The 13,661-nt window shown below is 42.6% G+C and overlaps 1 protein-coding gene across 2 annotated transcripts in view; it reads left to right on the top strand.

Annotated features, from left to right (window-relative positions):
- The window catches only part of GALNT2 (polypeptide N-acetylgalactosaminyltransferase 2), a 183,146-nt gene extending 172,379 nt beyond the window's left edge, over nt 1-10,767 (top strand). For both annotated transcript variants that reach the window (XM_040351011.1, XM_040351009.1), the window contains exon 16: nt 8,011-10,767. In XM_040351011.1, the coding sequence (XP_040206945.1) occupies nt 8,011-8,166 (156 nt within the window). In that variant the 3' untranslated portion in view covers nt 8,167-10,767. The remainder of the gene's footprint in view (nt 1-8,010) is intronic.
- Nucleotides 10,768-13,661: the final 2,894 nt, after the last annotated feature.

Below are 13,661 nucleotides of genomic sequence, written 5' to 3'. Positions count from 1 at the left end.
TTAGTATTGGATAGAGTAATGAATAGTTTACAGTATCTCACAAAAGTGAGTACATCTTTTTCTTTCGTTCATGGATGGACACAGAAGCAATCTTGATAAAGTGGGTATTGGCCTTCGAGGAGTGACTAGGCAGAAAGCTTGTTAGAAAGTGTTAATCACATCACACACTAAACAGTACTGCCCAGGGAGGCAGTCCCCCGGGTACAACCCCTCTCCCTGCATCTCGCAGGTCAGTTTTTTTCTGCCTAGCATAGGAGAAGGACATGGCTCCCTTCGGGCCCATGGCCTGGAGATTTTTCTTTTCTATCTTTTTTTCCTGTGATCTTCTATCAACTGCCGACTGGGTGACAGGCTGGATCCCAGATCCTTGTAGTCTCCCCAGTTTGGGCCATCAAGCGTGTGCCGACTTTAGCTGCGCACTGGGTCGTCCACGAAATGCCCGTCACTCTACGGGTGGCCAGTGAGCTACATGCTCCGGGGCATGCATATGACCGGTCTATATGGCCGAGTCACAGCAGGCCGGGCTGACAGTCACCTCCGTCACCACGCAGAAGATTGTCTGTCTGGGATGTTTCCAGCGTAATCTACGCAGGACGGGTAAGTAGCAGTCCCCTGCTCCGACAGGAGGACATAGCTGGGCATTCCCAGGGAGGTTGGGTAGGGGGTTCCATCCTTCCTTTCCTCCCTCTCCTCCTTCCCTCCTCCCTGGGCTCTAAGAGCTAGGCTAGCTGCGGGGGGCCGGGGGTCTACCTGGGGGGCTCCATCTGGGGTGGGGAACTGCGCTGTGGGTCCGCTTCCTGGGGTGCTAGATGTGCTGCCCTTATCGGAGTTGTGTTTTTATACCTGTGTGTTTCTCCCTCCATGTGGTCGGTGGCCGTTTTGGCAGCACCCGGCATCTGTTTTGGCCTCTATTTGCCGCTCAGCGGCCATTTTGGCTGTGACTGGCGCCCGTTTGGCCTCTATCTGCCGCTCGGCGGCCATTTTGGCTGTGCCCGGTGACTGTTCTGGCCTCTATCTGCCGCTCGGTGGCCATTTTCTTGTGGTCTGTTTACAGTACGACCACTCTGTGCCCATTTTGCAAGGGTTTTTGGCCTCTAGCACTCAGACTGACACAGGCGGCTGTAGAGAAAGAGCCTCAGATGGGAGGCGGACGGAAGCTGTGTGGTGACTGTTCTAGGGTGGTCCTCTGGGGGGCCCCTCGTCTCTGCAGGAGCTAGGAGTCCCCTTGTGTCTGGCGCGTGGGTCAGCATGACGTCAGAAGCGGACGCATCTCCCCCTAAAACACCTGAGTTGGCAACCGGTCCCCCTGCACCCGCTGTATAGGTGGACGCTATGTCGGCGATCCTGGAGGCCTTTGTTGCCAAGGTGAAAGCGGTGCATGAGAACACGGGGGGGGGGGGTAAAAAGCACCCCCGCCATCCTCTGGGGACAACTCTGATGCGGCTCATGAAAATTGGTTCTGATGTGTCTGAGGATGCGGACCGAGACCGGTCGGACAGTGAGGATGTCTCTGGGTCAGCGCACGAGAGGGCTCTGGTAGGTGATCCTATCACCGCAGTGCAAGATATTCTAAAGATGGAGGAGTCTGTGGAAGTGGCAGAGATGTTGGTCCCTTTCGGGTTCCGTAAGCCGACCCGCACTGCGAAGGTGTTTCCTTGTGTGTCTGATCTTGTAACACATGACACTGGGGAGGAAAAATAGCTAATTGGGCCCAATTTGGACATTTTCATTTAGGGGTGTCCTCACTTGTTGCCAGCGGGTTAAACATCAATGTGTGTTGAGTTATTTTGAGGGGACAGCAAATTTACACTGCTACATTGTAGCAAAGTGTAATTTCTTCAATGTTGTCACATGAAAAGATATAATAAAATATTTACAAAAATGTGAGGGGTGTAAAACGAATTTCAACTTTTCTTTTCTTTCTCGTCTGTTGAGGGACACAGGAAGACTTTTTACCTTTTGGGTTTTATTGCTCCCTACAGGATTGGAAACTAGCAAACAAAAAAGCCCTGTATTTTTTATTTATTTTTGCTGCTGGCTTTTGGAGTGTACTGTGTCTGCAGTGAAAGGGGGTTAAGGTTGTGGCACTAAATACTGACATCTGCTGGGAGCATTGAAGCACACACATTTTCCACTATTTTCACACTGTAGCTTTTGCTCGCAAAGAGTCACATGGAAATTTGTACTTCAGTCTGTTTTTTTGTGGCCCACTTACATTGGTCACTTCCAGCCATCCAATCATCACTTGCTGCCAGCTGTGCATTCTTCTGGAGTATCTGAGGCCTTAGCCTGGACTTATATGTTATTTTTAATGCCACACGGTCGCATCCCGCCTAAATTTTAAACTGTGCCTTCGGACAGTGCCGACATCAGCGGCCTGAAATCATGCTATTCTCTGATCTTAGATTCTATGCTGTTTGACTCCATCAGGTGTGGCTGGGCCCTATCTTCTCTTTGCTGAGGTTGTTGGCATGGTCATGCAAGATTTTATGAACCCAGGACCCAGATTAACCAGTTCTTTTTGACTCTGATAACAGAGGCCACATGCATGCTTCCTTGCCCAACCCTGCAGATTCTGATATCCCCACAGGCTCAGCGGTTTGCAAGCCATCAGCTGCAGAGACTCCATTTCTGTGTAGCTCCAGTCCCTGACTGATCGGCTTGTCCTTGAGCAGTTGTAGTCTAGCAGTAGAGGCCCAGATTCACAAAGCACTTGCACCAACATTTCTCCAGATACGCCGCGTAAGTGCAAATATGCGTCGTCGTATCTGTGCGCCGTACCCACAAACTAAGATACCCCTAAAAACAGGCTTAATCCCACCGACGTAACTTGCCTACGTCGGCGTAGGGTGGGCGCACATTTACGCTGTCCGCATGGTGGCGCTGCCATTGATTAGCCATTCAAATTCAAATGAGGAAAATACGGCGATTCACGGACCTGCGCCCGCCCGACGCAGTCTACGAGAGGTGCACGCAAGTTGTACGTCCGGCGTAAAGTTAAGCCCCATAAAGGAGGTGTAACTCAGCAGCAGACATGTAAATGTCTGCATCCGGGAACAGAAGCTGGCGGTTTTTACGTAGTTTACGTTGGACGTGTGTCTGGATGGGCGCAGATTACGTTCATGGCGCAGGCAGTGATCCGGCGTATCTTGGGTAGTTCCGACGTGGTTATGAGCATGCGCACGGAGATGCGCCCACGACACATGCGCAGTTCGTTCAACGTACTTGTCTGGCTCTCAAACCATCATTTGCATGGGGTCATGCCTCATTTGCATGGGGCAAGCCCACTTCCACCTACGCCGACCTGCGCCTTCGAAATCTACACCACGCCAACGCAGCTTTGGGAGCACTGGCTTCCTGAATTCCATGCTTGCCTCTCTGTGCCGGCGTAGCATACATTGAGATGCGCTACGGCGGCATAAATGTGCGCCGCTGTCTGTGAATCCGGGCCAGACTGTTTCAGCTCATGTTGATGTAGTTTGCGCCACTCTGAAACTAGATGATACAGCCAGTGGCTTGTATCAGTGCTGTCTCCAGTCTTGGATCATTTAAGACTCTTTAAAGGCTTTCCCTTTGCACTCACTTTTCCAATTATTTATCTATGGGTATTGGAGTCACCCTGACAAGTTGTTCTTCTCTCCTTTAAATATTTATTAGCCTTTTATCTGTTTTTAGTACAGTTTTTTTTTTTAAAGTGATGCATCCTCACTGTGAGTCCAGCAGTGTCCCGCCTTGAAGGGGGGCTTACCATTTAGGAATAGGACACACCTGTCTTTAGGGACCCCGCCTAGAAGCCATTGGAAGCCCATTCTAGAGCTCTGTTGTCGCTGTTCATTTAATTCCTTGGTTGTGACCTTAATTGTCAAACCATGTCTGATTGCTCAGAATCCCTTAAAATGATCCAATTGCTGCTTGACTCTTTGCTTACAGTTCACAAGTAGCAGATGGCTGCAGCATTATATTTCAGCTGTGATGGTTGGCTATAAACCTCCTGACTCAATTGTCGCATCTATCCATTCATGTGCCAAGTGTACCTTGGCTAATGTGCTGGACTGTGGAACCCTTGTATAAAAAGCATTTGATCTACATGGCTTACAAGGGACAGCATTTCTTCAGACCAGTTTTTTACATTTTCCAAGATGCTGCTAGTGGCAGGAGCAACATTCTTCCAAAGCATAAGAAGTCCAATGAACAGAATGCAAAAGTCCTTTCCCCCTTATTCTTGAAAAAAACTTTTTTTCTCCACCTTCTCAACCCCCACATCGTGACCCACCTTGACAAACTCAGTCTGTAAAATCCTCAGACATGCTTTCCTGTACATGTTGGTACACCTCCATTTTTCAGATTGCAGAAGACACTTGTTAACCTATGCAGACACTTAGTTAGCTTGCCTCTCTGACATTTGAGTGTGGGAGGTAGTCTCCCAAAACTATAAAATGGAGTTTTGCTCCCTGATCCCTCCTCGGTTTTATGTCCTCCAAGACTTCTGTGTCACTGCCCAGACTAGCAGATCACTATTGAAACCTCTCAGTTATTTTAGTTTAATGTGTTTTTTTCCTAGTTCCTGTGGCAGAATGGTTCCAGGGGTTTTACTCCAACCTGTTTTGTTTCCAAGCCTAAAGAGGCTATTCAGCCATTCTGGAACTCAAAATTTTTGCATGTCTTTATTCACATCTCAAAAGTCTGCATGGAATCTGCCAAATCGGTCATCACCTTCCCTCACCAGGGAGACTTTCTGGTTTCTGTGGACCTCAAAGATGCATAATTACGTGTCCCAATTATTCCAGCTCATCTGCAGTTCCCCCATTTTGCCTACACTATCAGTAGATGGCCCTGCTTTTTGGAATTGTAGTCTGCACCTCAGGTTGTTGCTGAGGGGCTGGCTCCTATACTATAGTCTTAAACACTGATGTATACAGCGATAACAAATCCAAAGAATAACATCCCACTCGGGCAGCTGCCTGGAACAATGTTGCAAAATTTTTCAATATGCTTTGTGAGCAAATGTTGCAAATTAGTTTGCACTGTAAATAGAAATGTTTTAGAATCATTTCCACAGGTCCATATACTCTTCAAAGTCCATACACACTTCAGGTCCAAACAGAATCTCATGATCTATGTCTCCTATGTTGATAATATAATCCATAGTACTATCTTCCACCATTTATTTGCGCAAAACATACCTATGCTACCATATGAAGGAGGAGTGACCTCCACTCCCCCTCCCCATCCCCTCCCCCCATCCTTTTCATCGTCTTTTTCTTTCCCTCTCCTGGAATACCCCAATCCCCCATTTGATAGCATCGTTTGATGGGTATTCTCTGTTCATTTATTTGTTGCAATTTATGTATGTCACTGAAACCAGTTATACTTCTGTATTGATACTTGTCTATTGTGACTGTCACATACACTTGTAATGCTCCTTTCTACATCAATAATAAAAAAAAAATTGTGGAAAAAAAAAAACATACCTATGCTACAAAACTCTTCTAATTCACAGGGGAAGAGGGACTAATACACCCAGCGGATCTTCCTGTATGCACTGGATAGACAGACACTAAGAAATCTCTAGAGTTTTGTGTGCTCAGGAACTCCTGCCCCACTTTTAACCCAAATAGTCTGAGTAGATTTACTCCACACTGCACAAGTGATTGTGTCCAGCTTCTACGCTCTCTGGCTCTTCCACCATCCAAGTCTCACTGTCTGAGCTCTCCTTGTCTGAGCTGCATACCTCATGCTGTGGAATGCCATTCAGCACCCCTCTTGCACAGCTCTTCTTGGGTTTCAACAAATCACACTGATCCAATCCTCAGATTGTCAATTAGATGACTTGAAAACAAGAATAATCTTTGTGCATGGTATGTTGTACCAAGGGTTTGTTAAAGATTAAAACGATACTCACAAGCCACTAAAATTATTTCGCATATCACAGCCACTGTCCCCAAGTGCACCGTGAGAGCCTGGCATCTCTCATCACAGTTACCAATGGTTACTGGCTTTTCAATTGGTATACATAGCTCTTGATCACATCCAAAGCATTTTGATGGTTTACCGCCTTCATCATTGGTGGAGGGCTGAGTGATATAACTTCCCTTTAACTACTTAAAAGATTAACCCCCTTTTTAGCCATTAACCTTTCATTGTCCCTTTTTATATAGATATCATGAAATAAATACGCATAAAATCAGTTCAGCAGAATATATCATCTTTATATGTCTTTAATACCATACTTTAAGGGATTTTTATTAAAAAAAATTCTAATTGGGATTCATATTTAACGATCATTATGAAATGTTCCTAGTGTATACATCCATCCCCCTTAAAGTAAAATTACAGTCTAAAATAAAAACATATGAGCAGACAGGCTTTTCATTTCAAAACTGACAAGCAATGGCTCATCGGCAAAAAAAAAATACCTGCCTGATTGCAGTCTTTCAGGCATGGTGCCCGTGTGCCGAGATAAATGAACTCCTGCGTTTTGGCCAGTCAAGATGTTGGCGATGGGCCTCGTGAACATTGAGCCTTTGGAGAATTGGTGACTCTTGCAGACTTTAGCTCTACTTTAAGGTGCACTGGCTTCTTGTTCCACTATGTCTAGGTGGTTAAGGCAAACTTAGGCTCAAGGATCTGGTTCTACTTTTTCCTGTTGAAGTGCATTCTATTAGATATGTGAGCTTTTCTAGTTTTTTTTACATCAAACTGGTTCCCAGATTTGTAAGGCTACCACATGATCTTCTGTTCGCATATTCAAGTTCTACCAGTTAGACATTGTGGCTTCAACTAATGCCAGGTGTACTCACTTTTGTTGCCAGCGGTTTAGACATTAATGGCATGTGTCAAGTTATTTTGAGGGGACAGCAAATTAACATTGTTATACAAGCTGTACACTCACTACTTTACATTGTAGGAAAGTGTAATTTCTTCAGTGTTGTCACATGAAAAGATATAAAATATTTACAAAAATCTGACAGGTGTACTCACTTTTGTGAGATACTGTATGTTGGCAGATCCTTCCCTGCTTCTGTTATGGGAATATAATATTGCTCATTCTAAAAATCATTGCTTAGTAATAGAATCACCCTTTGCCATAATCACATGATCTAACCCAGCATTATACAGTGAAATCTTTACGGCAGTAAGTCTAAAGCTGGCAAGATGTGATGAGATCCCTGCTGCCGCAAGCGAGATTAGCTATGTACTCATCTGTGCCAGAAGGGATTGCAGCTCCCAGACCTTGCCTGGCCCAAATACATGGGAAAAAAAATCTAAACACTGTGCCCACGATGTGTACATCTAAAGGAGATTCTCTTAACTCATGTAGTCCTATCTGACTAGATACAAATCTGAATTGATTGTTTAGGTTTGTCTTATTACATCGCTTTGGTACATTTAAAGTTAATTGTACAGACATGTTGTATGGCCAGCTTAAGAAATCATGTTGCAATGTCCCATTCCATTCAAAAGGTGCCTGTAATTTAACCTTAAGGAGGAACTAACGTTTTGCTGTAAAAAAAAAAAAAAAAAAAAAAAAAAGCAAGCGGGCAAGTTTTTACTGCAAAAGAGACATGCAATGTTTCTTCTGCAATTAAATGCTATGGCGGAGCACGTGACCACATGATCTTCAGTGTCCTCGGAGCGGGTTGCGCCGGGCGCTTGGAGCCAGAAGCAAGAGCCCCTTGGGGCTCGCCCCTTGCCTCACCGGGTAAGTGAAAAAAAAACCGATAAGGCCTCGTACACACGACCGAACATGTCTGCTTCCGGGGACATGTTCGGTCGTGTGTACGGCCGACCGGACAATTTTCCGGCGGATCGGACAGGTTTCCAGCGGACAAATGTTTCTTAGCATTGAATTACTAAAAAAGGTGATCATTGGGTCTGGGGGTGCACTTTACACAGATATTGTCCCTTTACCATGACTCTTTAAAAGCACAATTAGGTTGATCAGTCATCTACATTTGTTTTCTCTAACCTTTAATTTATTATTTTTTACCCACTTTCCTTTTAATTTAGAAATGGGAACAAATCGAAAACAACGCCAAGCTGAGGCATGTCGGAAGCAACTTTTGTCTAGACAGTCGAAATGCCAAAAACGGTGGTCTAACAGTAGAAGCATGCAGTCCTTCTTTATCGCAGCAGTGGAAATTTTCGCTTAACCTGCAACAGTAGGAAGTCTCAACAGCTAGGAAAAGTTGGGGAAAATAAGCATCATTTCATGGACATTGATTCCGAACGCATTGCAGATGTATTTGTGAACGTTCTGCGGAATTTATATACCTCAGTATTCCATCTTGACATTGGAATGTGGGATGTAGGCTGGGAGAAGAACTGCAAGACCAGGGCCTTCTTCTGCTCTTTGTTGTGATTGGTTAACAGTATTGTATCACTGTACATGGGCCCTTGAGGAAAATCAACAAAATAAACTATGTTACTGCAAGAGGGGAGGTATAGATACACGCTTGAAAAGAAGTGGTTAATCATATCTGGCATTTCTGTGGACATAGTTTTTTTTATATATATATCTATCTATCTAAAAACATTTTCTTTATTGGGAAAAGTTGTCCAGATTCCTTGATCTGAACATATTGCAAAGTATGTTTGCAGCTTCTCAGAAGACTGAATAAATGCATTACTTCCTTGGTTGGAGGTGACGCCTGAGAAATCAGGACAGTAGAACCATTTTTGTGTTGTATAAAGAGTTTTTAAATTTGCTAGTCCTCATGAAATTACTGATACAGTAGAAGATCATATTTGCTCAGTCCAGTCGCTGCCAGAAGTTTTGTATTTTCTCACTTGAGCTTTGAGTGAATATGTGTGCATTTCGATTGTGTCAAAATGATTTTATCATCTTCTTTTTTTTTTTTTTTCATTATTGATCAGAATACAGTGATATTGTTTCTTTTGAAACCAACTTTCTGAATCAGTGAACTCCTAAACAAATTTCGAAATTCCAATCACAAGAAAACACTTTCCTATTGCTTGGCATTGCTAAAATGATTATTTTCTTTGTTAATTTCTCTTTGTTAAGGAGCAATCTTTTTAAAAATGAAAGTTAACACTTTTTAACTGTACACCTGTATAGTGTTATAAATTTAAAGAGGTTTAACGATCTCAAATGGAAAGTTCAAAAACTGTGCTCTTTTAAAAGACTTGTAAACTTAAAGTGTCAGTGAACCCAAAACATTAAAACTTAATCATAGACTCCATAATTCGTCACTAAGGGGGAATATTTATTAAAACTGGAGCACTCCTAATTTGGTGCAGCTGTGGATGGTAGCCAATTTGCTTCTGAATTCACCTTGTTCAATTAAAATTAGATAATAATGCTGGCCATACACGGGTCGAATGTCGAAAGAACTTTCTTTTGAAAATCAGAAAATTTTGTGCGTTTTGTGGTCCGATGGTGCCACCATTGATTGCGAAATTTGACGGACCAAACCTTCAATTTCACCTTATATTCCTACAGAAAATGTTGGTGTCTGGGAATCTTCTTCTTTTCTTTCCGTGAATCTTCGTTTCTTTCCAGGAATTTTTCTTTTCTTGCACACGCGCATTTCGATTTAAAGTTCTCACACGATTCTCCCATCATTGATTAGAAAATCGTTTGTTTTTTAAAAAAATATTCAACATGTTGGATTATTAAAATTCGGTGGCCGCACGAAAATCGTCTGTTCCTTCAGCCCACTAATGGTGCGAAATACGAACGAAAATCCTTGGATAAGATTTTCAAAAGAAAGTTCTTTCGAAATGCGACCCGTGTATGACCAGCATAAAACCTGGAAGCTGATTGTTTTTTATGCAGAGCTGCACAAGATTTTGCACTCTTCAGTTGTAGTAAACCAGCCCCTATGTGTGCTGTTGCTTTCTATTAAAAATCTAGTTTGGGTTGTATTATCTGCCAGTACATTAGAGTCCCTTCCTCGGAGCGGCCACATTATTGCAGTAGATACAGATTTCTGCATTGCCCCTACATACTCCAAAATTCATTGTGAGGAAGCCTTGAATGTCCTTTTCCCTCCCCAACTATACACGTGACCCTCCTACACGTCATGCGAGGTGGCTCAATGACCGTGATTGACAGCAAAGCACCTCTTTTCACGTGTCGTTTTTTGCCCAAGTGACCATCGTAACCATGCACTTCAATAAAACGCCACTCAATGTATTTCAATAAAATCAAGCCTTGCATCCACGTTCTTCTTATTTTTTTAAATAAATTTATTCCAATTTTTATTTGCATGTGTACCCTGCAGAGTTCATATGTGGTCATTTGGCAAAACGTTCAATAAAAATAAAATAAAAACGCTTAAAAAAAAATAAACATGGAAGCAATGCTTGGTTTTATTGAAGCTCAAGGTCGTGTAGGCAGGGATGTAACTAGGAAGGACTCTGCTGTCGGTCACGTTCACTGAGCTGTGTTGCAAGACAGGAGTGTCAGGGGAGTCTGAGGGTATTTAAAAAATATATATATAATAATTGTCCAAGAATTTTAAAGTGAGCACTCCTTTAATGGGTTATTTGTCACTTGGTTACTCTGGAATTTTTTTAAATGTATTTATATTTTTTTTTTTACAATCGGTCTCATGACCACCAAGGCACGAATTATGGTCGTGTGTGGAGCAGGGCAAGTAACACCGCATAATGCAGTGACGTGTGCATGACACATCACAAGCTTAAATTGTGCTCCGCACACACATTTCTTATTGGTTGCTGAAGAACTTACAAACCAACCAACAAAGGATCTAAAATAAAGTATTTACTAGCATTCATAAATGGCAATATATTGACTATTATTTTAATGTTACCATAAACCTCTCCTACATTAAAGCATGTGCATATTTGGGTTTACAGAAACTTTAAATTACAGCTTGGTTTACGTAGATGTCTAACGCCATTTATATGCACATACTTTACATCAGCAGGAAAGCATGTGCAAAAAATGTTCGTGATCTTAAAGGTTTTAAAAAATAACAAACATGTTATATTTACCTGCCCTGTTGCAATGGTTATGCACAGAGCTGCCCCAATCCTCCTTTTCTGAGGTCCCTGGTGGAGTTTCTGGCTCCTTCACCGATTGCTATGGGGGTACTCGTGCGTGCTTGCTCCCAAGCCCCGTTCTGTGTGTCCATAAGACACGCAGAGTGGGGCTACTCCCACCTCAATTACTCTGATTGGCAGCAGCAGGAGTCAGTGGATCTTGCTGCTGTCTCTCAGCCAATGATGAGGCAGAGACCAGGTAGACCAATTGCTCTTGTGCATATTCCTGGATTGTGAACGGACTCGGGTACAAATTAGGGTGGGGGAACCTTCAACCTTTAGAACCACTTTAAATTTAAACTGTAGCAATCCTAAGAAATGTCATGTAATGCAACTGGCTTGGAAATATTTTTACTGATATCATAGCCATGTGAAAAATTTACTTTTTAGTGGCTTCAATTTCTGATGAAGTGTTGACACTTTCCAAGCTGTCAGGCATGGTAATACATACATACAATGGTATGTGGGAGAGATTTAGGAAAATAAGCTTACAGTGGCTTTTACACATGGTGGCCAATTGGGTAACCTGCATGTAATTTAAAAAGCCTTTAAAATTCACAGGTAAATCAATTTCACAACATCATTGAGCATAAGAAATATAAATGCAACTTGGGAAGGCTACAGATCGGCTTTAACAAGTCAAAATCAACATTTTGCACCCATAAGGGAGCCTATAGTTATTGCACAGAAATAGTAGCTCTTTTTTAGTACTTTAAATTTATAAGTCTTTTGAAAATAAAAATAGATTTGGGCACTGTACTGTTCTGTTCTGTACTTTTGGAGTGTGTTTGCAGGATATGTGGAAGCTGAAGCCTAATCACACCAGACTACTGAAAGAAGTTCCACATCCATTTGTACACCACCATGATTGTTTTGGTTATTCATGCTCTGTTTTTTTATCATAGAGTTTATTGAGCAATGTTTGTGGTATAATTTATTCAGGTCCGTTTAAACCAACCAGGGGGGAAGGTATCAATCACCTGTTAAAAATGTACCATAAATGCATCAGTTTCTCTACTTTGTTTTTACAAATACAGTACCTAAGAGGTAGAACAGGAAAAGCTATAGAATTATGTTTTAATGTTTGGCAGATTTCTAAAAAAAAAATCAGTGGCACAGTCAATTCTCTATATAATTGCATCGGCCAATTAAGCCAAGATCAGATCAACCAAGATGACGGGCTTGTTTTTGGGCAGTCAATTTGCCAGTAGGCATACGTTGTCAAGTCAGTATATTGTCCTTGTTCGACGCACCTTCTGAACTGCCAGGGAATTCCTTAACAAAATGTAGCGCGATAGCCAGCGCTGTGCAATTATACAATTGGGTTTTCCATCCAGGCTGAATGGCAGTGATTTGGCAGGAATGTCAGGGGCTTCCTATAAACACACCGTTAATCGGCCACATATGCCTAAAAGTAACTTTTGTTTACTGCCAAGTGACTTGCATATGGGTACCTTCACAACTGTTGCACACTAAACTGGTCAGACAATAACTTTGTCTTTGTGGAATACATATTTTTTTGTCTGTCTTGTCTTCAATTATATCAAATTTCAGTCATTGTTATCGAATTGCTGAAAACCGTGAAGAGGCAGCACACATACAAGTTATGTGTGGTTAAATGTATATTCTCAAAAGCTTACAAATCTGTCCAGTTTGTGCACCCCATTAATTGCCTTTATAGAAAAAAATTGTAAGGTTATTTTTGCCCATTGCAATGTATAGTATTTGTTGGTAATGTGGTATTCCAGATAAAACTTACTTTGCCAGTTTTTCAATGCTGCCTGTGCTCCAATTGAGTAGAATTCACACTGAATCCAATTCACCCCCCCCCCCCCCATTCACACTGAATCCAACTTTGAAATTGTGTGATTACACTTGAAGTGTGACTTCAGGGGTGACTTGACTGACATCTGTGCGACTTCATGCACCTAAAAATTGCAAAAAATAGTACAGGTACCTTTTTTTTCAAATCGGTGCAGCACTGCAAAGTTGGAGTCGCATCGATTTTTAACAGTTCTATTGCCGAAAATGGCGTACAATCCTTATGCCACGTACACGCGGTCGGAATTTTCGACAAGAAAAGTTCGATGTGAGCGTTTGGTCAGAAATTACGACCGTGTGTAGGCTCCATCTGACTTTTTCTGTCTGAATTTCCGACAGCAAAAATTTGAAAGCTGGTTCTTAATTTTTACGACAAGAAAAGTTCTTGTCGGAAATTCCGATCGTCTATGCAATTCCGACGCACAAAAAAACACACATGTTCGGAATCAAGTAGGCGCATGCTCGGAAGCATTGAACTTCATTTTTCTCAGCTCGTCGTGGTGTTGTACGTCATCGCGTTCTTGATGGTCGGAATTTTGTGTGACTGTATATGCAACACAAGTTTGAGCCAACTTTCCGTCAACTTCCACGGTTTTCTTGATGGAAATTCCAATCTTGTGTACGCGGCATTAGAGTGTAACTGTGGATAGGCCATGGACATTGAAAGACACCTTGTCCATGCAGGGCAAAGTGGAAGCGTCTCTGCAAAAGACTCGCTTAGCTATGCAAACAAAGAGGGTAAAATACCTGAATCCAGACAGGGTGTAATAGCGCAGGTGCTGATGGACTGATTCGTCAGCAAGGGATGG

The sequence above is a fragment of the Rana temporaria genome, chromosome 4, assembly GCF_905171775.1.
Source record: "Rana temporaria chromosome 4, aRanTem1.1, whole genome shotgun sequence".
Classification (NCBI taxonomy): domain Eukaryota; kingdom Metazoa; phylum Chordata; class Amphibia; order Anura; family Ranidae; genus Rana; species Rana temporaria.
The sequence above is the reverse complement of the archived record's forward strand: the minus strand, read 5'-3'. Positions and strand labels throughout refer to the sequence as shown.